Here is a 25043-nt window from a genome sequence, read left to right as displayed (position 1 = left end):
TTTTACTAAGGGCTATAATGATCCTTAATTTGAGGTGAAATGGTTATCACAGTGAAATTAAACCCCTGGTTTCTAGTTGTAAAATATGTATAAACTGTAAAAAGCACGGGGCAGCGTAAAATAAATTTTTCCGCTAACAGCGTGCTCTGGTTCTTTTTGAGAAAAGACTTAAAAATAGTTCTGGGGAGGGTGGGTGGGTGTGAACCTACTGCTGTGAAAGGAAAATATTCTTTAAGGTAGAAGATAGCAGATGTAGTTGGGATACAGTTACAGATGCCAGCTGAAGTCTTGCGGTACCCTTCACCTTTATGTACGAGGGGCTGGTTTATTTCTAAATGCACCGCAGCGATGGGCTTGTGGATAATGTGACATTTAGAGTAAATTCCTTTATTCAGGTAAGCGGTGTCAGCACCTCTGCCGGCGGCCGCGTTCTCTCGCAGGTTTCCTGGCTCGGGCTGAGCGTTTGTTCCTCGTTTCCCACCTGGGAACGAGGGGAGAAGAGGTCTGGGCTGTGCTGGAGGACTCAAAGCTCTTGAGTGTTGGCGCCTGTGCCTCCCCCGGCGCTCGTCACTGCGGGAATTGGGTCAGACCGAGGGAGGGTGCGGGGTGCCGGCGCAGGCAGGAGCGCTGCCGTGTGTCGGGGACAGCGGGGCATCCATGAACCTCTGGCCTTGCGCCTGGGGATGTTCGTGAGCGCGGCGCTCCCGGGCCGGCCCCGGCCCCGCTGCTGCCGGCCTGGGCTCGGGGGGACGCCTGGAACAATGGGGTGCCGGAGCCTGCGCTTCCTGCCGGGCCGCGGCAGGAAAAGGCCCTTTTCCTCCGCATCCTGCGCTCGCCGCTCCCGGGGCGGCAGCGCTTAATTTCCGGCAGCAGAAGGAAGACGCGGCTGCTCCTCCGCCGCTCCCCCGCGGGCAGGTGCCCTTCGCTACGGGCCCCACCTGAGCCGCGCCGCCGGGGCCCGACCCGCGCCCGGGCGCTGCGCCGCTGCCCCGGCCCGGCCGGCTCCTCCTTCCCTGCCTCCTTTCCTTCCCTGCCTCCTTTCCTTCCCTGCCTCCTTTCCTTCCCTGCCTCCTTGCCCGGCTCCCGCCGCCGCGGGCGGGGCGGTCCCGGCGGCCGCGGCTGCTCCCGGCGGCGGTCCCGGGGCGGGCGCGGCGCCGCCGCCCGCCCCTCCCTCGCACCCGCTGGGGCGCTTCCCGCGGAGCCCGGCGGGGCCGGGCCGAGCGCTGCCCCGGGACATGAGGATTGAGGCCGGCCGAGAGCGCCGAGCAGGAGGAGCGGCCGGTCCCGTGGGCCGCGGGGCTCCTCGGGGCCGGCGGGGCTGAGGTACGCGGTGGGATGCGATGCTCTGCCGGGGCGGGGGAGCGCAGGGCAGGGCGGCGGCGCCGTGTCCAGCACGGGCATGACAAGCGAGGGTCAGGCACCAGGTCCGGCTGGGCCAGGGGCTGGGGCCGGGTCTGGATCCGGTTCTGGGTTTATCATGGAACCCAGCACGGCCTGGCACAGGATGCTGGGCACCTTCCCGAAGGAACAGCCCCTCGGCCAGCGCCCAGGGGTGGGTAAGGGGCCGCGCGTTTTGGGGGCACCGCGGGGTTTGTGATGGGAGAGGTGTGATCCTTATGAATCGCGTGCCGTGATTCCTGTGCCCCGCCTGCGTGCCGAGGAAAGCGACCCCACAGTGCCCGGGCTGTGGGAGCTGCTCTCATTGCTGGGAAGGTGTCCCTAGGAGCAGGACAGGGTCCTGAGGAAATCTCCTTTTGCAGGACGTATCTAACTCCTCCTTCCTCCCCCGCTCTAGGTTTCTGTACCTGGGAAATCTGAAGTGGTTCCTCTCAAACCAAACAGGTAAAACTGCTTGTATCATAGGAATTTTGCTAAAGGCTTCGGTTGAAAGCAAGCATGCAAATTTTAGCAAATTATAACGCCAAAAAAGGTGGAGTTTAGATACAGGCCATGCATTTTTTCCCCTTAGGAAGTTCAAAGAAGGGGTGTTGGATGAAAAGGTTGTATTAGCAGGAAGGTATGCAATCAGCTTTAGGGTATACAGATGTGTGGGCCTGTGTGTGTACATGTGTATATATATAAATACACTTTCATTGTATATAGAATATATATAGAGAATATACTCAGTAGTCAAATTTCTTTAGTATGATATTAAGCACTAAAAACAGGCATCCTGTAACAGACTTATCTGTGACTCTATTTGTGTCTGCCTATTTCTCCCTCAGCTAATGATTAGTTCAAAGAGGAGAATGTATTATTTTCATATTTATTTTAAAACCAAAAATCCTTCTTTTCTCACCCCTCCCCCCAGTTCTTCTGCTTTTTCTCCCTTCTTGCTGGATATTACATGCTCTATACTTGGTTTCCACACTGGACTCTCAGGATCCCTTGGCATTTAGCTAAAGTAAACACACCCATTTTAGCTTGACTGGGAGTTTGCAGTGCGTAATAACACTCAATGACTAATGATTCAAAGATAATCCTGAGGTTGTGCAGTCTGGCCTCCCAGTGAAAGTTTGGTCTTCACAGGAAAAAGAAACCACCCCAGAAATGCCTGTACAAATTCTTTGACTAGATGTCTGACTCTGACTGAATTTTTTGTCTTGTGTGCTTGAAATGTTGCAGATATGTTAATTTTTTTTTCTATTTTATTTATAAAGTACAGAACTCACAGGTTGCCATGATTATGTTGCTTGTGTTTGGATTGCTACTGCAAGAAATTCTGGCTAATTCCCAAGCTGAAAATCCTACTGAATTCCCAAACATTCCAGAGGAGCCATTGTATAGCTACAAAGACATCAACTTGCCAGATGAGCATATCCCCTACTTTCTGCACAATAACCAGCACATTGCTGACATCTGTAAGCAGGATGCTCTTTGCCCATATAAAGTAAGTTTGCTTTTTTCTGTTTGTTTGTTTGTTTGTTCAAATGTCCTATTGAGGTGGTTTGTTTGTGGGAATTGTGGCACTTGAAGATGGTGATTAATTGGTCTCCTTGCCAATTAGTCAGGGAGAGGGTTTGTCTTAGAACATATAAAAGACAAGAGTAATATTGTTGTGCATGTGTGTCCACTTTGGAACCTCTGCTGTGCATGAAGAACCTGGGTATTTTTTCTCAAACCCTGTTTGAAAACAGACCAAACCAAAAGCCCTTTTTTGCAAGGTTTATGAGCATGATGCCATTGAAAAGCCAGCAGTTTACTTAAATCATTTCCCATTTTCCTGTTGCAAAACCTGATTCAGTCATTCTGTGTTGCAGAAACACTTGAAGAAACTAAAATCCTGCTGGGGTTATGAGAAATCTTGCAGATCAGAGAACAGGTTCAGTTACCCAGTGTGTGATTATGTTGAGACTGGGTGGTAAGTTTAATTTCAAATGTCCACTGTACATTATGGTAAAAAAAAAAAATAACGTAGTGCTCACTTTGTTGTGAAGCAAATATTATTGTGATATTTAGAATTTAAGGTGTGATTTTTTGTGGACACATGGGTATATGTATAATGTGTGTATTTATGCATAATGAACCTTTCAACATGATTTAAAAAAATTAACTTTTTAAGGAAGAAAATACTGCTAGAAATGCTTCCGGCCAGAATGTTTTCGTTATTCTGATTTAGCCTTGAATTCAGATTCCTAAAATAACTGTATTTCCTTTCTTAGCTTCAAAAACAGAGGAAAAAATGTGAAAAAAAATCTGTACCCTTTTAGGGGAGAACAGCTTTAAATTGTCACTGATGTTTTCACTTGCATGCAGCTGATAAGTGCTTCCTGTTTTGGCATCTTAAATGCCAACAAAATAACTGGCTGGTTCTTCTGTCCCACTTTCAGTGGAAAAATGTTATCTGTTGAAGGTATTACTACAATTGAGCAACAGACCTTGATTTGTTTTCTCTCTCCTTAACACATCAGGGCAAGTGACATTGAGACAGCCCAGCAGATATTCTGGAAACAAGCAGACTTTGGATATGTTCGAGAGAGGCTCAGTGAAATGAAAACCCATTGCAAGCCTGCAGCAACAGTAGGTATTTCTGATAAATATGGTACTTTGCCCTTGTTTTTAAAAATAATTTTTGTTATTGACAGAATTCAACTTGTTCTTAACAGGGGGATTCATCTCTGACCTGTTCCCAGTACCTTCAGCATTGCAGAGCAACAAACTTGTACATTGATTTACGAGCTGTGAAGAGAAACCACGACAGGTCTCTGATTTGCCTGTGTTGTAGCAAAAACGGGATGGCAGGGAAAGGGATTTGAGAATTTGGTTAACAAAGCTGGTTTGCTTGCTGCCATGGGTTTTACTGCTGATCAGAGGCTTGCTGCTGAAGCTCTGTAAAGGTTTACACCTCTTCATTGCTGGCTGCTGCTGGTGGTGGTGTAAAAACCCAAGTTCTCAGTTTTATGGAATGATGATGGGTGACTGAAATCCTCCCTGATGGAAGATGTTTCCATGTCTTCAGTCATGTCCTTCTTTGATCAGATGATGTGCAAAATACAATTGTTTTTGTCTGAGGAACCAGGACCTTTCCTGTGCCTTTATACCAGATCCAGGAGCTGCATTTTTAGATACTGAGTGACTGAGGAGAGATCTGAACCCAGATCTTCCACATCCTGAATTAAAAAGCTACATATTGGAAACTGGATGAAAAAACCCTGGCAGTGGTGCTGGCATGACCCTCTGCCTTGTCTTTGAAGTCAGTGTCTTGGTCTGATTCATAACTGAGACTGATATTACCTTTCAGAATGGGTTTTGTCATCATCACAGCCTGTCCTGAAAGCTTAGACTGTGCTTTTAGCTGGCAACTTGTTTTCAGGAAATTTGTTTTTGCACCTCACTCTTCATATGTCATATAAAATCCTTGGCTAGTGAAGTGGGTTGTGAAATCCGAGGTAAATTTTGTTAAGCAATTGTTAAACAAAAACTCCAAGCAGTGATCGTCCTGTCATGCAGTGATGCATCACTGTCATGAAGCAAAATCTAATTAAATTACTCCTGTGGGTATGTGTAAATAATTCTTAATAACATTCTGGGTGGATTAGTGCTGCTTTCTAAGGTGATGTGTAGACCTTCAAGGACACCATTAGCTTTATTTGAGAGTTGTGGGAAATTCTTGATTTACACTGAGGAAAATGCTCAGGTTTTAAATATGTATGAAGTGCCCTGCTGAACTAAGTAGCACTGGCTTGAGTATGTAATTGAGATTGCAGGGCACTGGTAGCCCCGTTGTACAAAAGCTGATGGACTTTTTCTAATTTGCATTAGATTCAAAGAGGACTTTTTCCAGAAGGGAGAAATTGGCGGTCATTGCACCCTCGACGTTCCAGCGTTTTTGGCTGAAGGTCAACGCAAGAGCCCTCTGCAGTCTTGGTAAGAATCTCTTGTCAAGGCTGCTCCCAAGTTCACTTGCTAATTATTTTTGATTTTTGTCATTGGCATTACTAGCTGTGTGTAGGGGATTTCATACTGAGGAAAGACTGGCTCCTTTTTAAGGTCAGTTTGAGAGTTCATATTAGAAACCTCTGATAATTACATCTCTGCAGATAATCTGAACAACACTAGAGGTTCAGCGTGTAATTGTGTACACCTCGAGTTTGTGTGTAATGGTGTCCTGCCTCATTTGCAGCAGCAAAAGATGTGAAAAGATCTTGCAATTGGAAGTTCTAATCTCAGATGTTTTCTGGGCAAGGTGCTGGGGCTGTGTCTAATCTGTGTGTACAGGGGGTGATTGTTCTGTGGTGAGATGCCCTGAGGCTGGCCCCTGTGTGTGAGTTCACACAGTCCTTGGTGAGGACGGTCTGGGCATGTGCTCAGGGAGCCTGTGCTGGGAATGTGAGCTGGGCTGAGTCCATAGGCTGAGTAGGAAGTGCAGAGCATCACGGTTTGCATGTTTACACTTCAAAGCTGCCTTGCCAGTTAATTGATGAAGGAACTGGAGCCATTAAGGTCCAAATAATAATTCATTCTTATGCTTTGCTTGTATTTTCTTTTTCTTCCCCCATTTTTCATTGATGTTTAATTTTAAGTCAAGAACTGCTGCAGAGGAGGAAGACTTTTCTCCTCTACCTGCTATTGTCGTCACAACTGCTCATCCTTTTTTAGATGCAGGAACTACAAATACTGACTCTACATTCATTATTCCAACCAAAGCATGGAAATCTCCCTTAAGTGTCTTTGGCAAGGCAGATCAAGTTGGGTGGAGCCACAGATCCAGGCTCAGGCTCTTTGTTACATCCCTGCTGCCTTGATTTGGAGATCAAAGCTGCTGTTCACTCCTGAGATCAAAGGCAGTGTTTAACCTCTAGAAGCTCTGAAGAACCTTCCATTATAATTTCAAATCATTTTAATTGTCAGACTCTATCAGTTTTCAGCAGTCCTGTTAACTGAAATGGACTGGAAGGACAGTTACTAAACCTGAGACATATGAAGTACATTTGTTTAAATGAGTTGATGTCAAAGTATATTCTGTGTGATTGGATCTTTCTAGGTTTGCAGAACTCCAGACATTCACTGCATTAGACTTCAGGCCTCTAGAAGATGAGAAGTGTGACATTGTTATTGAGAAGCCAACATACTTCATGAAACTAGATGCAGGTAATTGGTATCTTTAGTTTATTTTTAGGGTGTTTTTTTTTGTACTGAAGTCAAAAAAGCTCATATTCAACTTGCCTGTCTACACTATGCCTTTGTGACAGTTCAGTTGTAAAAGAAATATGAAAAATGATGTGGCTTTTTAGTTCCTTTTTTTGGTTCCAGTGATGAACTTGGAAACTGAAATTTGAAAATCTTATAAATTCCCACAGATGATTGAAAAAAAAAAAAAAGCAGAACGATTTCCTGTTGTTTGCTCTGCACAGTTGTTCTCTGGACTGTGTTTTGGCAGTGTTTGACTTTGTGCCAGAGACTGCTCTGACTGTGTTTCTGCATGGTGGGTTCCATACCATGAAACACAAACTGTGGGTGTCTGTGTCCTGCAGTACGTGCTCAGCAGCAGGATTCTGTGTGCATGGGATGATAGGGAAGAGAAGGGGTGTTCCAAGAGGGGCAGCACCTCCAAGAATCTGACATTTTTTGAGCTTCACCGGCCTTTTTGTTGGTGCAGCCCAGTGGTGATGGAGGAGGGTGGACAAACCCAGCAGCTGCAGTGGGGTGAGCTTGGGCAAGGTGCTTGTGTGCTGTGTCCTGTCCTTGTCACACACAGCAGCTGTGACCCCAATTCCTCCTCTTCCCCTGCCACTGCCTGACATTTTAAGCAAAGGTGTTGCCTCCTTTTTGTTCCCTCCTTGGTTTTATGGGAGATTTTTGTGCACCAAGAATGAACAAGAGAGAAGACCTGAGGAGTGACCTGTGTGAAAGCACAAGTTCTGTCATCTGTCTTGAGCTTCCCTCAGCCCCACCAAAGCAGAACCCAGACCTGTGCTGAAGGCCAGTTTTCATGTTTCCTTATGTCTGGGCTGTGTTAAAGCAGGAGATCCTTTCATATCCTTCAGGAATCAGCTGCAGACTGTAAAGAGAAATAGCACATCTTAGTCTTTCCTATGGCCACTCTTCTAACTATTTTGTACTTTTTAAAAACACATTTTACCTCAGATTCCTTTCCTTGATTCCTTCATTTTAGGGGTTCCTTTTTTGGGGTGTGTTAGGAGGATTCAAGAAGCAGGGGAAGCTCATATAAAATGCAGGATGGTAATCAGGAAAAATGCATAAACCAATAAAAGTGGAGCAAGTAATGCGGTGTTTTGCTAACAATTCTTTCTTTCTCAGGTGTTAATATGTACCATCACTTCTGTGATTTTGTCAATCTTTACATTACCCAGCATATCAATAATTCCTTCAGTACTGATGTCAACATAGTCATGTGGGACACTGTAAGTCTGCTGTGCTTTTAACATATTTGTGATGGGTTGTGTTTCTGCTTTATAGAGGCTCTGAAGGTTTTAGTAGCTAATCCTTAGCTCTCTTGTGGTCATAGCCATGTGGAACTGATACATTTCTGGATCCTTTTAATGGAGGTGCATGAGTAATAGTTAGAGAACAGATTTTCTATGATAAACCGTGTGCTGTTGGAATGCTCAGCTTTGCTAGTTCATAGTTATCAAAAATAACCTGATCAGTATTTCTGATTTGTAGCACTTGAAGTTTAAACTGTTTTTTGTAGGTTTTTTCTCTTGGAATATTGAAGTAGATTTGCTCAACTGTTTCTTCTATATTTAAAAAAAAATATGCATGTCTTGCATGTTTGTAAATCAGTAATGTGCAGCCTGTAGTAAAGAAAATGGCTAAATTAAATCCTTATATATATTAAAACAGAATTTAATATTTAATTCCTTTAAGTAGCCTTCTTGCAGTTACTTCCCTCAATCACCTCTCACACTGCCATGATAATACACAAAACAAATTTTTAAGTGGGGCTGTTTCTGCTGAATTGAAACCATGACTGTGTTTAAGAGTAATATAAGTTTTATTGGACAGTATTTAAGTTGTGTAGGAGGGTATTAAACTAAATAAAAGACAACTGGGCAATCTGTAATATGCCAGATAATGTAGATAATTGGGTCCAGAAATAACAGTTCTTGAATATGACACTGTCCCAGACCTCTTTTGTGATCATGAGGTGCTGAGTTTTCTTTCCAGAGTATTTAGTGCTAGGACAACTAAATTTCAATAGAGAACTGCAAATATCCCCTGCTTGTTGTTTAATGAGAAACCTGTTTGGCTGGAAGAAACTATTTTTTCTAATTCTATTGTATTTTAAAGCTAAAATCAGTGCCATCTGTGAGATAAATGAGCTCTCTAGGTGTTGCACAGGGACCTGTTAATCCAGCTCTGATGGCTTTCTGAAAAGATCAGGTGTCAGACAGCGTTGTAAATTACTTTGAAAAGCAACTCTTTGTCTTAATATCAGAATCAAATAACTCTTTCAAATGTACCATTCAAAGTAGTTATCTGTTATCACTGTTATCATTTTAAATGAGCATTACCTGCTCAGGCAGCTGGAGTTCATTGCTCTGTAAAGCCAGGTGATGGCACCAGTCAACTGCTGATGAGCTGTCTGGTCTCATCAAAAGGTGGACTTGAGCTTATTATTCATTCTCTTTTTTTTTTTCCCCTTGATGTAATTAGATTTGGCCGTACTTCCTAGCTACTGTTCTTATTAAAGAGTAATGCCCTTAGATGTAGGTTAAACAAAGCAGAAAATGAGTAGGAATTCCACTGGGTGTTGGTGTGCAGATCCTCTGTGAATGCAGGGAAGAAATGTTTATAAAGCACTTTTAAGGAGAGCAGAGAGGGCTAGAAAGTGGTGCTTTCATCAGTTCTCCACTTCTAATCTGGGAGAACAGTTCTTGTAATACATGGCCAGGGGGAGTCTGGATTATGAAATTCATCAAAACCTAATGGCAGAGCAAGAGGAAGGCCTCTTGAACCAGAGGAAATCTGGTGCCCTTTAGATTCTTTTACATTTCGCCAGGTATCTGTTCTCTCCTGTTATCATTTGTCATGATCCTATTTTCAAATTTCTTATTGGGTATGTTCTCACAGAACTTTCCAAGCAGCCTGAGGAGCCCCAGATTTGAAAGGAAGCTTTAGTGAGAATCTGCACCAGGGCTACTGAGGGCACATTTAATTGCATTCGAAGAGCAAGAGGTGGTGGCTCAGCCCTGGGACGCGTAGGAGAGGTGACAGATTGAAGGCAGGAGCCCCTGCTGCTGGGAGAATGTTGTAGGGAGTAGATAGCTTTTTAAAAGTTCCCCACAGAATGTTGCTGCAAAGGGGAAAGTTTTTTTACTGCTCTGTATAGAAGCCTCTGAGCTGTTTCTTCCATCAGATCAGATCACTGCCTTCAATTTGTGATACATGTGCCATATGCCAGTGACTATCCCAAAGCAGGCAAATGCAAAACAAGCTTGTTGTAACTTTTAACCTCAAATTTCAGTGCTGCACTTGAATTCCCAGGTTGTTTTGGTTTTTTTAATCTCAAGTGTTGAGGTTTAGGCCTTCTACCATCCCCATGTTTGTGTTACTTGAAATATAACTTGTGGTTTGTTGGCTCTGGGAAAAGTAGTAAGTAATTCTCACTCCTAATTCAGAAATTGTAGTCTGCTACTGAAGAAATTGTCTAGTTTGCTAATTTATAGAAGTTTTTCATTAAAAATTAACTACCTGAGAGGTAGTTTGAGTTACCTGCCAGTGCAAACACAGAGTTTGGTGCTGTGTAATGTCTGTGTTCTGTGCTAGACTGCCTTGGGTCCTGTGATGGTGTTACACTTATTAACCGTATTAAAACTCATATACAGAGCCTGTAAACCATGAAAAGAGGTTCTAATAGGCATTTATGTAATTATTTTATCCTTGTTTTTTTTTTTTTTTGCTTTCCTCCTAGAGCTCATATGGCTATGGTGACCTGTTCAGTGAGACATGGAAGGCATTTACTGACTATGAAATAATTCACTTGAAAACTTTTGACTCTAAAAGGGTATGGAACTCTATATTTTGTTTTAATTCACAGTCACTAGGGAGCAAATACGACAACTTCTCAAGCTGCTTGGGGTTATGGGTGTTCCAGAGGAAAGCATTAATACTTTCCATACATGTTTAATTTGTGTAATATGAGTATTGTGCCTCAGAAACAAGAGACAGAGCTGTAACCTGATTCTGTGGTGTGTCTGTCCTTTATGTAGAGGGACCTAACTTTTGTGTCCGGAGAGGTGGTATTTATGAATGGGTTTTGCTTCTGCAGGACTCCCGACTGAAGTTAAAGGTTTTCAAATGGTCTTTCCAAAGTCTTCTGATTCCTCCTGAGGTGTTTCTTTTCCCCAATAACTCTTGGCATTCCTGCTGCTTATCATTAAAAAAAATTTACACCAAAAAAAAAAGCATCCATTCATTCAGAGCTCATTTCAGCCTCTTCAATCTAGTCGTAAACTCACTAACTGGTTTCTTTCTTTCCTTCTTTTTGGTCCGTGTTTGTTCTGTTTGGGGCTGTTTTCATCACCTCTTCCCACACTTGCACGTTGCAAGTGAGAGCTCTTTTGGGATCTTTGTTCTATTCATTTGCACAGCCGAGGAAGTCAGGCTGTCCTTGGCAGGAGCAGTAATTGCTGGCTCATTAGGAGCAGGGCTGGCAGGGAATGGCCCGGGGGAAGGCAGCAGTGGGGTGTAACTCCTTGTGATCCCCTTCCCAGGTGTGCTTTAAAGAAGCCGTGTTCTCTTTGCTGCCTCGGATGCGATATGGATTGTTCTATAACACACCTCTGGTGAGTCCCTTTATCCATCCCTTCTCACTGGGGGGAATCTGAGCTGGGGAATCCCTCCAGTATCATGGAATACACTGCAGTGGAGGTTCCAGATCCAAACAGAATGATCTTCCCTACAGACTGGGATTTTAAAGTTACTCCAGCTGGTTGTGTGCAGTCTCCTATGTCACGGCTCAAGAGGTGCATATTATTCCTCGTTATTGGGTGGGCACTGTGAACTAACTGGTATTTTTGCAGAGCACAAGAGCTTGAACACAGTCAGACTTCCCTGAGGGTATTAGCTCACACACTCAGGCTCTAGCACTAGAGAGAGTTATATTTCTTTCTAAATGAAAGTGCCGCTTGTGTTGCAGTGAATAGCACAGTGCATGATACTGGGCTTTTGTTCCACAAGAATGGTAAAAACCTGATCAAAAACTCAGTTTTCTGAGCAAAATAACTTTGTATATTAACAATTGCTTTTTTAATTTCAGATCTCCGGCTGTCACGGCACGGGGCTGTTCCGAGCCTTTTCTCAGCATGTGCTACACAGATTAAATATCACCCAGGAAGGACCCAAGGTGTGATAACTTCATAAAGCAGCTGCAATATGGAGCTGGTGGCTCTTGCCAGAGAACAGCAGTAGCAAACTGCTACTGCAGGATGGGGGTGTATCTGTGTACATTTTGTCCTTCCCTGTGATGTTTAAGGTTTAGGTTTTCCCTGTAAAGACCTTCAGAGAACGTTTGTGTATGTTTGTGGAAGTTGCCCTTATGTTTTATTTCTGTAGGATAGACTTTAGAGCATTCCCCTTCCGACCTAAGGGTCTCATCTCTTTATCCATTCTCTGTGCTGGAGGCCCTTGTGTCCTTCCTAGTTAAGTCAGCCACATGTTCCATGGAGCAGCAGAGGGGATCCCACAGAGCAGAGCAGAGCTTGCCCTTTATCGATCCCCTTGGATACTGCTGAGCTGGGATCAGAGCTGGAAACAATGGATTCTGGTCCTTCCATGCTTGCCCAGCACCATCTGCCTGGTCTGGGCCTCTCTGTTTCTCTCACACTGATGGTTTTTGCACGTTGCCTTGGTGGCCAGGGCAGTTCTGGGCTAGTGGAGGTTGTCTGCTGGAGAGTAGCCCACATATTATTGCTGAGGGGCACATTCAGAGCTCTGCACAGGCATTTAGTTATGCTTCTCCTGCTGACACTAATGGGAGTCATGCAGTTAAATCTCTTTATTTCACTTGGAACGCTCACCCCTGTGAGTCCAATTAATTAAAAGAGGTAAAAGGAGGAGCTGTTATAGAAGTGAAATAGTTTTTTCCCAAGGAACTTGTGCACAAGCCATCCAGAAAGCTGCTTTCCAGCTTTCAAAAAACTGCCATATAATGTGTAATACAAAGGCTCTTTTGTACTGGATAAAATAAATCTTTCAGAAAATATTTAGTTCTGAAAATATTTAGTATTTATTAATAATCAGACTTTCACAAAGTTTTTGATGCTTTGAATCTGTCAGAAAATACGATGTGGATTTTAAGGTGGTTACATCATGTATTTATTGCATGTGGAAGGAACATATTTAGTTGCTCAAATAATTGCCAGAAGTGAATATGGAAGAGTTTGAGATTTTTTTTTTTTTTTGTGAGGGCTGCCTCTTAGCTAATACACTGCTGCTTCTTTCTTTTCAGGATGGGAAAATTCGAGTCACCATCCTCGCACGCAGCACAGATTACCGGAAAATATTAAACCAAAACGAGGTGTGGTCCTTTATAACTTTAAAAATATTTATTAGAAGTTAAATTTTGCTTATTGGATTGATTTTTAAAAAATTTTGCTTATTGTATTAATATTTTTTGTTCAGGTACAGCCAAGACATCTATTTTCTGGCAATTCTCAGACAAATATTGTCCAATGTTTATATTAATTTGTTCTAAAATGTCTTCTAGGCAGTCTCCATTTCTGTACCCCAGACACTGAACCTTGCTGCCCTTTCTGAATATCCAGTGGAAGACTACAAATGTAATACTAAAAGTATTTCCTCTGAGCAAACAGACACTGCAGATCTTCTGATAAAATTAGATTATTTCACTTTCAGATTATTCCTTTTATTTATAACATCTTCCAGTGTTGAAGCCTAAGAAAACCCTTTGTGATGCCTGCAGATTGGAATGCACAAGCCTTTGTATCAGAGTTTGTGCACTCAGAACATAATGAATTTTCATATTGATTTAAGTTTTTGAGTCATGCAACTTCGTGGACTTGTGTAAAATCTCCTTTCATGGTAAAATGATAATATTTAATATTTTCATAAAGCTTCTTTCATGGTAAAATAATATTTAATATTTTCATACCCGTTTTCATTCTCCGCTGTTAGTGCCTGACAAAAATGAATTTGGATTATCATCCCCACGTTCTGTAGGGAGAAACTGACGCTTGTGTGATGCAGTAGCTCAGAGCAGACAGAGCAAAGGATTTGTGCTTTATCTGCTGGGCTCTGCTCAGCTGATGCCTTCACTGCTGCACGTAGTTTGTGTTCTGGTAACGTGGCAAAGAGAGAAGCTGGTTTTATCTTTACCAGGTCAGGAGTGCAAGGGAGCAATTAACTGAAGGAGGACACCAAATCCTTGTCTTTTTATTGTTCTCCCCAGCTAGTGAATGCTTTGAAGACAGTGTCAACGCTGGAGGTCAAAGTGGTGGACTACAAGTACAAGTGAGTTGGGTGGAGGAAAGTGGTGTGAGCTGGTGCTGCCTGTGGCTGCTGACAGCTGTGTCTGTCCCCAGCTCTGACCTGGGCAAAATCCAAGGATTGGCAAGGAAAAGTGTTGGGTGAGGTAGTTGAGCACACCCATTCCATGATGCACTGCTCAGGGTCAGTGGGCTCAGGGTAAAGCCACTGTACAGTGAGCAAGGTTTGAAATCCCTTTTGTTCCCTCTCCCCAAACCAGCTGTGTTCCCATCACCTTTTTGCACATTGCTCTGCAATAACTCTGTTAACAGGGGTTTCTCTGGTACAGTGTCAGTGTCTTATTTTATATGAGCCTGAGTTTAGTAATCAATAATAACTCTGATTATTTGCTGCTCTGGTGGCCCCTGAGGACACCACTTGAGGTAAGTTTGTGGTGCCAGGTGTAGTAGACACTGTGCCAGGAAGAAATGGATTGAAGGAAAAGTTCCCAAACTTTGCCTGGCCTGTCCCAAATGACAGCAGCTCTACCTGGAGCTCTCATGAATCATGCAGAGGAGTGAGAAACTGAAGCGGCACTGAGACATCCTTGTTCTGACCAAACAAAGACAGTGGGAGGATGTTTATTTGTGTATTTTACATCACACTGCAGTTCAGAAACAGGTCTTCTGTGATGGGTTTTTAGGTTTTATTCAGGGCATTTTGTTTTTAGTTTTTGGTTTTTTCTTTAAGGTGATGCATTTTTTAAAAAGGCAAGTAAAAAGAAAAACCCTTAAACTTACAAAAATTTCAAGTTGACAGAAGTATTTTTTGTTGGGAAAGGTGAGCCAAGGATGATCCTACAATTTTTGAAACAAATTCTTGTGAAGTTTTGAACCCTGGCCTCATTTCTTTTACTTCCACACTTAGTTACTGCTGGCTGCAGCATTTTTCATTCTTAGTATTGTTCATTGAAAAATCAGTTCTTTCTTTCAGTGTTTCCTTATGCCAATATTGTGCTTTCCCCATGTTCTGCTGGGGTGCACAGAGCTGCCACATCATCACCACTTTTGTTCTGTTGTCTGCAGGGAACTTGAATTTTCAGAGCAGTTGAGGATTACCCACAACTCTGATATATTCATTGGGATTCATGGAGCTGGACTGACCCACCTGCTCTTTCTGCCAGACTGGGCTGTTGTGTTTGAGCTGTGAGTCTGTTTGTCTCTCCTTCCTCCCCTCTTGCACACAAACTGCTCCTCTTTGTTGCTGTGTGTTAATGAAGCCTCTCCCTTCCTGGTATTTGACCATGAATGTTTGTCTTGCAGCCTGGTTTAGACTTCATATTTGGCAGCCTCTTCTCCTGGGGATCAAAACAGAGAAAGCTTTCATTATAAAATACAGTGTAGTTATATCATACAGGCTTACCCTGTGATTTCTTAATCTTCCATGGGATAAATATAATGGGAAAATGGCAAACAATGACAAAACCTCATTGCTCAAATTCTGCCTGGGGAGTCTGAGATCTAATGATGTTTTAGTGATGCAGGTGAATTGATTATCTGCATGTCCAGGGCTATTCTTGATAAGAATTGATTTGAATACATACTGATATTGAATATATATTGATATGAATTCATATTGATATGATTATGTACAAGCAACCCCCTTTATATCCTCTTTTTTCTGCTCAGTACATGGGCACCAGCTTGCTGGCCAAGGTCAGTCCTGTGCTCTTGTGTTTTGCCTAAATTTCTCTTGTAGCTTCCTTTTAAACATATTTTGTCACAAAGCAGGAGTGTTAGCAGCCACTCCAATCTACAGGACAAAGCAGAAATCCAGAATGCTTGTTAGAAGAGCTCTGAATTCTCCATCCTGGGAAATTCTGCTGTGGGAAGGCTGTAGAACTGGTGTTTTGCAGCGTAGTCTTGGCTCAAGAATGTTTTGTCCAGTCTCCAAATGAGTTCAGAAACTCAGGGGTTGTTTTTCACATGTCCAAGAGCTGCTGCAGCTGGACAGGGACATGTCTGACATGCAGATGTGCCTCAATCTGCCTCCAAGGTCACATCTTGGGAGCAGCCCTTGTCTCAGTGGAGCAGAATTTGTCCATGGTTTTGGTGCCTTAGAACTGGACAACAGACATTTCAATTTTTTCCTCTTTCACCCTGGTAATTTCAGCATAATCTCTGTAGGAAAATATATTTTTTCTGCCTGTCCCTAGATACAATTGTGAAGATGAACGTTGTTACCTGGATTTGGCAAGGCTGAGAGGCATTCATTACATCACTTGGAGGAAAAAGAATAAAGTATTCCCTCAGGATCAGGTAATGATGGCCACTCTGGAAGAGTGAGGTGCTGTAACTGAAGGACTTCACAGTTATCCTGCTTTACCTACCTATGTTCTGGTGTTTGAAATATGATATTCATTCTTTAGGCCAAATTAACTTCCCTGTTAAGATTAAGAAATCATTTGATATTGATGGCTGAGGGAAGAAGAGAAGTGAAATTAATTGGCCATGAACCATTCATAGCATGGCTGTTATGCAGTTCCTTTGCTGATTCTTTTGCCTCAGAGCAGATCAGTGGATCAGAAATAATAAATTAAAATGGAAGATCCTCAATCTTTTTCTTGCTTTTTTTGAATGGAAGGTGTATTGATCTATCTTTTTCTGTCTAAAAGTCCTTATCTTGTTTTTCTAGGGACACCACCCAACACTGGGAGAACATCCAAAATTTACAAACTACTCCTTTGATGTGGAAGAATTTATGTATTTGGTGCTTCTGGCTGCAAATCATGTTTCACAGCATTCGAAGTGGCCATTTAGGGTAAAACATGATGAATTCTAAATTAGACTTCTGACTGAAATACTGTTTTTTTAATTAATCACAGAATGGCCTGGGTTGGAAGGGGTTTTAAAGCCCATCTCATTCCACCCCCTGCCATGGCAGGGACACCTTCCACTATCCCAGGTTACTCCAAGCCCTGTCCAGCCTGGCCTTGGACACTCCCAGGGATCCAGGGACAGCCACAGCTTCTCTGGGCACCCTGTGCCAGGATCTCCCCACCCTCACAGCAAAGGATTTATCCCTTGTATCCATCTGAACCCACTCCCTGTCAGTTTGAAGCCATTCCCCCTTGTCCTGTCACTACAGGCTCATAAAAAAAAAATAAATTTCCCCCTATGAGGGAAATAACCCATTGTTATTTTGTCAGACCACTTCTTAGCACTGTACCTTGTCTTTGTAATTCCTTTCTAACCTGGGAGGTTTTGATATGTAAAAACTATTTTTCAGACTATTTCTGGTTTTTTGCACTGTATTTCTACATTCCAGATTCTGAAATACTCTTTGTACAAAGCTATGTCCACCCATTTCATGTAAGGTTTTCTGGGGTCAGATCCAGGGTCAACAGACACTGCAAGCTTCTACTTTAAATTTAGAAACATTTTCGCATTAGAGAGCACAGACTTATGATATTGCATTTGAATATAAACTTTGACTCTTATCCCTGTAGTTGTAAATGCTCCAATACAAGAGGTATGCACAGTAGATTCAGTCAGTTTTCTGTCTCAGGGCAGATAAATACTTTTCTAAGTGAGTACTTAAAATTTCAGGTAATCTGGGTGTTTCCTACTTTTTCACAAAAACCAGCGCTCTGCATTGGAAAACTTGAGCAAATTGGAATAAAACTTGATTTTTTTGAGAATTGTAGAGGGAATGGCCTTCTAGTTTTTTTAAGGACAAATGATAAAAGGTGTAGAGTGTCTTTCAGCAGCTGCAGCTGAAAGGAAAGGAATTAATGAGGAACCCTGTTCTTGGAGTCACTAAAAGCCTAATTTTTAATATTCTGGTTTCCTCAAAATGTTAATCTAGAAAACTTTAAATTAATTCTTTCCAAAGCCAGTAGCACAGTTCACTGTTTTCAGTGAAGGGAATATTAAACCAAAGCTGAGTTCTTTTTGAAATTCCCCCTGGAGTTGAGATGTTCCAGTGGGGAAAATAAAGGTAGTAGTTCTATTGTCTTCAGTGGGGCCAGAAAGATGTGTAGAAGAATCAAGTTCAGTGAGATAAAACCCTTGAGTTCTGTGTTAAATTATGGATTTTTGGGGAATGTATCCCTGTGCTGGACACACATATAGTCCTGGTGGCTGGGGGCAGGCACACATCTGTATGGAAAAGCAGGAGAATTCTGGTAAATACAAACATTTCACTGCTCTAATGGTGGATGGTATTGACTTCCCGTCCCCAGCAATTTCACAGAGTGTGGGTGCATTTACTGACCTGTCTGTGCTGGTAGGGATGAGTTACTGTAAGCACAATTTTCATATAGATCTCTCACAACCTTAATCAGTGCATAGGGGAAGCTGGGTAGAGCTGAGACCTTCATATATTTCGTGTATGTGGTGCAATTCTTCCTGGGGAGTGTTGTTTTACTGAGGGAGAAAAACTGTTTCACTTTAAAGGACCATTGAAGCAAAATTGCACTTCTTGATATGAGGGTGAAAAAAAAAAAAAAAAAAAGCCCTTGAGCAATACCATTTCCTGTATTTGTATGTGTCTGTTGGGGTTTTTACCTTGTGGGATTTTTAAAGTTAAAAAAGTGTATAAAACTTAAGCCAGTAAAATGTCTGTGTTTGAATGAAACCAAGTCAAAGGAAAGAAGACATTTAATAATGAACTGTGCACATATTTTTTTTAATAAAAAGCTTTTTAATAAAAAAAAAGTGTGTAAAATTTTTGGTAGTTTGCCAGGTTTCAGAGGCAAATGTTTTAAATACTATTAATTGCATGGAGTCACATGTCTCTGCTTTCTCCTGCCATGACAGGCTGATGTTCTGAGGTCCAAAGCGACATTCAGGTCTGTTTTCTTAAGAACCATTCAGAGGTGATGCTGCCATCCTGCACTGCTGGCTTTAGCGCTGGGCATTTGAAGATTGGTTTGTGAAAATCTTTGTCTATATTTAACTTCCTGTGGTGCAGGTGATGCTGCTGAAGGCAGTGAGGGAGTGCTTGAGTCTGCACAGGAGCAGCTAATGAGGAGCTGCTCTTTCAAGTGATCACTGAAACAAATGGTCGAACATATGTGTGGAGGAGAGGCTGCAGGGACTTAATCCACGGGCAAAATATCCTGCCAACATTCACCAGTTTCAGCAAATTTGAGTGCAGTGTCAACAGTTGATGGCCAACATGTTATTCAGCCTTTATGGCTTAATGTCACTGGGATGAAAACACTGTGTTGATTAACTTTACAATTAGTACAGAATTTTCGTGGCAGCAGCAGGAGGTTTGGTTGGATTTTTGGGTCTTGCCAATAAATCCTGAGGGAGTCTGGACAACAGCAGAGGTCTGGGTTGTGACTTGAAGAGCATCTGGACCATCCTGGGTCTGTCTGGAAGTTGGGATTTGAGGGAATCCATGAGACTTTTGGGTGACTTGATCTTAAGGCAGGATATAGCTCTGGGTTAAGTTTTCCTGACAGACCATGGGAATCTTGTTCCTTCCTACTTCTGACTTTTTTAAAATTATTTTTGATCTCCAATTTACCCAAGCTTGGAGTCTAAGGGGCACCTTGGCATCAGTGTGATGAATTCAGTTTTGGGACTTCATGTAATGCTGCAAATCCGGAATGCTTTTGGGATTGCCTGTGTTTCCTGTACAATGTAAACCAAGGGCTGGATTTGGAATAAAAAATAATTTATGGATGCACGTGGTTTCTTTCCTTTTTACTTCAGAATTAATAAAGATGTAATTTCAGGTTTTTTCTTTGGGAAGTTTTGTGGAAGTTGGGTGAGTGTGAAAAATGGTATGTGATGGGGAGGTGGCAAATCAGCATTATTAATCTTAAGAGCCTGATTATAAATATTAAGGCAATACATTTTTCAAAGCCATTAAGTAATAACGGAATAGTTTAATTTTTGCTGTTAGTCTTACCAGTACCATTAATGAGATAGATCATGGTTTAGCATATCTCTTAATCCTGAAATATTTTTTAAGAAGAAAACGTTCTCTTAAGAGCTTTTTATGTGGTTAGAAGGGTAAAATGTTTGATTTCAACACTGAATAATTGTTTCAATTTGCAGTGTTCGCCTTAAGTTGAGCTCTTACTTCCTCTCCTCTGAACACACGTTTCTCATGGATTTGGGCTTTTTGCCTGAAATAAATGAGGTGCTATTGAATCCCCTCTGGCTTTGGCCCTGAAATGGCCACAGAGGGTTGGGGTTTGTAGCTCATTCATGAACTCTCCTCATTCTTGCATTCCAGGTCCTCACCTCAGGCCTGGGTGGGAGGGTGCTACTGTTGCATTAGGATTTTAGCTTTTATATTTTTCAAATCCTGTTCTGCATTAGTGTACAACTCTAAACTCCATATAGAGTGTTAGCTACTATCTTCACATTTTGATCAGACAGAACAATCCCTCTAGGCCTCAAACTCAAACACACCCTTCAGCCTCAGGCCCTGAAAAGTATAAACAAAAGTGAGTTGGGGAGGAGTAAACTGGCTTTATTGGCTTATTAAACCAAAACTATATTAAACATGGCTTTATTACCGGAAGCTGTAATTGGAGGATTAACTCCTGATATGTAAATGGACCAGACTTTTAATTGTTAGAAAAACTTGTGACCATCATCCATTGTCAGGAAAATCTTTTTTTGACCCCAAGACAGGGCTCCTGAGAGGTGTTTTGAAAGATTTTATTCCATCTTCAGTCTCAGAAGGGTGAGACAGGACAGATGTTACAATTTACATCATCAAAACCAGAAGCCAAACTATTTCCTAATTACAATTTACGTAAAATATACGGCAAATGATGAATAAGGCCATCAAAGAATTTTTTTCCTTTCAAGAGGGGGAGATGTGGGAAATGGATTTGTAGAGAACACAGAATCCATCTTGGGTGTAGCCCCTCTCAGAGGCTTTGGACTGCCCAAGGTGTATCTATTGAAGGTTTTTGGTAAATACCTGCTCTTATTCTCTTCATCTTGCCTGTCCTCTGTTCTAGGGAGGCACTCCAAGCCCTGCTCAGAATGGGAGCCCTCCTGGGTCAGTGGCAGGGCTCAGTTCATCCCAGCCCAGTCCAGCTGCCTCACCCAAATCCTGCAGTTTGAGCTGTGCCAGCAGTGCAGCTGAAAACAGCATTTTGTGGCTGGGGGGAGAGAGATGCACACCGGGAATGAGAGGGGCAAGGAGGGAAAACTGTACAAGTGTAAGGTTTCAGATGGGTAAAACAGGCAGGGCGTCGTTCTCAAGCTTGGAGCTCAGGAGACCTCTGGGAACGTGGTAATAAATCAAGTGAGATGTGTGGAAACCTTGTTGGGACAGAGCCAAAACTGAGGGGAGTGGAAACACTCATGTCACAAACCGCAGGGAGGTACAGGAGGGGGAAAGGAAATTCTGAATTCCCTTGAGTCTGAGCCAGGAGAGGGGAGCGGCATCCCTGACCAGGGGGGGCTGTGGGGAGACGGGACTGGGCTGAAAAAATGGGTGGTGACCTGGGAGAGTTGTGCTGGAGAGATGAAGGAGAGGGCAGGGGATGATGAAAGGGGGTGTTGCCACGGTTGGGTAGAGCTGACAGCACACTCACAGGTGTAATATTTTCTTGGCTGCTGTCCTCTCTTGGAACACTGAAATATTCTTATAATATAACAACATAATATAGATAAAATACAAAAATAACATTTGTATATAAAGAGAATGAATAATATATAAATATATATAACAGTAAGTATTTGTTATTACTGTTATCTTTTGGATAGGTGAATAAAAACTCAAATAACAAACTATCTCTTAATTTCCTTTATGTTTTCTCGATTTCCTTTCCCTTTCCAATAATTACATGGCAAATCAAAAAGGAGGAGAAGTTGGAAGAAAAGGTAAATTGCACTATGACTGAGAATAAATTGGTTTTGAATATGTATAACTTCTACAGTGGCATTGTTCTTTTGACTTTTTTTTTTTTTTTTTTTTTTTTTTTTTTTTTTTTTTTTAAATCAGACCTTGTTTGGCCTTTAGAAAAGTATTTATTAATGTAGTACACAAAGTGCATAAGGCTTTGGGGTAGTGGGTGAGAAATCCATTGTCTGGAGCTCAGGTCCCCCATCACTTGGGAACAAAAGAGTGTCAGGAATGTTAATTTTGGTTGCCAGGTGTTTGAGGGTTGGGTTTATTGAAAACCGAACAAAAGATGACGTTCAACCAGGATTTTAAAAGAGAAAGTTGAGAATGCCTCAGTTATTTTCCAGATTGGGCTGATAATAAAGTCACAGTCGAATATAAATAGTCTCAGTAAAGAAAAACATACAGAAGAAAAATGGAATTTTACCAACTGGATCATCACTGATAAAGCCTGGAGCAAAGGAGGCTTGAGGGGGAACTTCGGCTCTGCACAACTCCCTGACAGGAGGGGACAGCCGGGGTGAGTCAGGCTCTGCTCCCAGGGAACAGGGACAGGACAAGAGAAACAGCTTTAGGTTGTGACAGTGGAGGACTACAACGGATATTAGGGAAAATGTTTTCACCAAAAGGGTTTTGGTGGAAATGCTGGAAGGGGCTGTGCAGGGAAGTGACAGAGTCCCCATCCCTGGGGCTGTCTGACAGACATGGACATGTGGCACGTGGGGACACGGTTTGGTTGAGGTCTTGGCAGTGCTGGGGAAAGGGCTGGACTCGATGCCAAAACTCTTTTCTAACTCACAGACTCTGTGATTCCACGCTGATCATCCCCATTTCACAACCTGAAATCTGCTGTCTCTGCTCCCGGGCACTGCTGGGGCTGTTTCAGTGTCTCGGTGCTTTCAGAAGGGGCCTGATGCCTTAAGTTTGAGCTTTCATGTATTTCAGGTTCTGTGCTGCCCAGGGGTGCAGCTCTGAGCTCACAGTCAGTGTCACTCAGCTCTGCACACAGCAGGGACACAAAACAAATCCTTCTCCTGCTGCACACCAAGGACAACTTTCAGCCCCGAAAGCACAAACAAGGGTGGGCTGGAGGGAGGAACAAGAAGGATGGGACCTCACAGCCTGCAGCTGGAATGGGACAATTAAACCCCAATATTCACATGGACCAAGACTTATAAAAATGTAAGATCTCGTGACCAGTTGTCCATTTTTGTGACCATTTTGGCTCCACCCTGGGTGCAGCCCTGGCCAGGCTCTTGTCCTGCTCAAGGTGGATCCTCTAAAGGCCTTTGAATAAACACCTACTTTACTCTCTAGCTCTGTCCAGTCTGTTCCAGGTCAGCCTTCCCAAGGCTCAGCTCAGGGGGCTGCTGCCGCTCGGGGGGGTCTCTGCAGGCTGGAAATGCCCCTTGCCCTGCAGGGACACCCTATTCCAGGCAAGGCAGCAGAGCTTCCAATACCGATTGTCGCAGAGTGCAGTAGGTGTCACTAGAGCCCTTCCCAACGCTCAGAGGGAATCTCATTTCAGATGCAGAATCTGCTCACCGACGACAAAGCAACTGCTCCTGCAGTTTTGTTTTTCCTCCTTCCTGTTTGTAGAAGCAAAAAATTAATCCGTGGAGATTTTAGCTTTTAGCCTAGGATGATTCAGATGCCACAATATTGGTGTATTTTTCTTCAGTTTTTCTCTAAGCAATTTAGTTGGTGTTGGAAAATAATTTTCAGTTAATCTTTTGTAACAAAATCCTGCTTCATGTTTTGTTCTGAAACCACTTTGGGCCAGACTGTCTCCTTTTAGTAGTTAGTGCAATTCCTGTTTTGCTGCAAAGTCTTGATTTTCACTTAAGTAGCTGTGCAATATATCCTGCACCTTCCACTACCTGATTACTTCTCCAGTGCAGTTCACTAGGAAGGGTGGGTGTGTGCACATGCACCTGGTGTCATGGAAATACGGGCCACTGACACTTGAAAAAGAGTAAGAAAATATTGAAAAATGATGGAGTTGTTATCCTGTTTATTTTTAAACAGCAACCACCATGAAGAGAGCTGTTTTTAAAGAAAAATATTTGAGCTTTGCAGACTGCCCCCTTTCCAAATTTATCCCCCAGCCGGTCACTAAAGATGGGATTGGTTGATTTTTCTTTTCAGCTCCGGGAAGCCTTGAGCTGACTCTGGCTGCCCAAGGAGGGCTGTGGTGTCCAGCATTATCCCTTTGCATTGGCTAAAGCCAGAGGAGATGATTTGTCTGCCTGACATCTGATCCGCAGCTCTCAGCAGCTGAGCAGAACAAAAATAAGCTGTAGATCTTAATACTGGGTAGGAATTGTTTGAGTTGCCATGCAAGAAGGGTGGAAGGCAGGTGAAGTTTGTGATGTGATGGGAGCATTGAAATAAAACTGACATGACGCAAGGGCAAGGTGTCCCTTGTCAGCTTTGGTGGTTGAATCAGGGCTCGTTGGCATCCCCACGTGTGAGGAAACCCCTAAACTCTCGTTTTGCTTACACTGATGCGCTGCTGGGTTAATGGTTGGGCTCAAGGAGGTAAAAGGTCTTTTCTAACCTAAAGAATTCCAGACCTGCCTGGTGGGCAGGCCCTCTGAGAAAGGGAAGGCTGCCATGGACAAGGAAGGTCAGCAAATGACGGGAACAATTCATCATCTCTCAGCCATTCTCCATGGATCTGTGTCAGGTGAGGAGCATGGGCAGACCCTGAAGGTGCAGTGGAGTGTGGGCAGCTCTGCCTGGTTGGCATTTGATTTGTTGTGCATCTTGCAGGTAATTAAAATCCTCACCACGTTCACGTGTCAGGTGTAGGAACCTGCCCTTGGGACAGGCAGGAGGGGGCTGAGTGGGACAGGGAGGGATGGCAGTGCTGGTCAGGGCTCTGGCAGGAGCCTGGCACCAGTGACAGGGCAGTGGTGACCGCAGTGGCCATCGTTCATTCCCCATCCAGAGCTCTGCACAGCAGTCAGCACCAGGGCGTGTGTTTGGAGCTGACAGCTCCCAATTGTTTCCTCACCAATTACTGCCTTGATAGGAAAATGAAATGTGCCTCCTACCCATCGCTTCATCTCTGTCACACTGACTGGGTGTTCTGAGTTTGTTATGACTGGGAGAACTTCAGCGGCGTCAGAAAAATAAGCAAGCCTGTCTCTGGTGTGAAAGGCTTAAAGACAGGGTGGATGCTGTTAAATAAAAATGCCTCAGTCCAGATGAAAATGTACATGGAAAGAAAACCTCATGGACCAGCTGAGCCCTCTCAG

At 43.1% G+C, this 25043-nt stretch overlaps 1 protein-coding gene across 2 annotated transcripts; it reads left to right on the top strand.

Moving 5' to 3' along the window:
• The first annotated feature begins 1120 nt into the window (after positions 1-1120).
• On the top strand, positions 1121-19589 carry EOGT (EGF domain specific O-linked N-acetylglucosamine transferase). 2 transcript variants are annotated; one of them, XM_066195244.1, is made up of 17 exons: positions 1121-1323; positions 1796-1842; positions 2666-2890; positions 3261-3361; positions 3912-4020; positions 4107-4201; positions 5263-5367; positions 6485-6591; positions 7762-7865; positions 10379-10471; positions 11181-11252; positions 11726-11812; positions 12917-12985; positions 13877-13938; positions 14979-15098; positions 16109-16211; positions 16588-19589. In XM_066195244.1, the coding sequence occupies exons 3-17, from the start codon at positions 2681-2683 to the stop codon at positions 16732-16734; spliced, it is 1584 nt and encodes a 527-aa protein (XP_066051341.1). In that variant the 5' UTR covers positions 1121-1323; positions 1796-1842; positions 2666-2680; the 3' UTR covers positions 16735-19589. The 2 variants fall into 2 exon arrangements, with proteins under 2 accessions (XP_066051341.1, XP_066051340.1); XM_066195243.1 differs by having other exon boundaries at positions 2661-2890.
• Positions 19590-25043: the final 5454 nt, after the last annotated feature.

The sequence above is a fragment of the Chamaea fasciata genome, unplaced genomic scaffold, assembly GCF_029207755.1.
Source record: "Chamaea fasciata isolate MVZ Bird 193981 ecotype frontalis unplaced genomic scaffold, bChaFas1.0.hap1 SCAF_13, whole genome shotgun sequence".
Lineage (NCBI taxonomy): Eukaryota > Metazoa > Chordata > Aves > Passeriformes > Sylviidae > Chamaea > Chamaea fasciata.
Note: the sequence above shows the minus strand (reverse complement) of the source record. Positions and strands in the feature narration are given on the sequence as shown.

What these genes read in the sequence shown, in the direction of transcription:
- EOGT (XM_066195244.1), top strand. Translation starts at nt 2,681, where the DNA reads ATGATTATGTTGCTTGTGTTTGGATTGCTACTGCAAGAAATTCTGGCT. An exon ending in ACATAGTCATGTGGGACACT is followed by an intron (nt 7,866 to 10,378) that starts GTAAGTCTGCTG and finishes CTTTCCTCCTAG; the next exon opens with AGCTCATATGGCTATGGTGA. An exon ending in TCACCCAGGAAGGACCCAAG is followed by an intron (nt 11,813 to 12,916) that starts GTGTGATAACTT and finishes CTTTCTTTTCAG; the next exon opens with GATGGGAAAATTCGAGTCAC.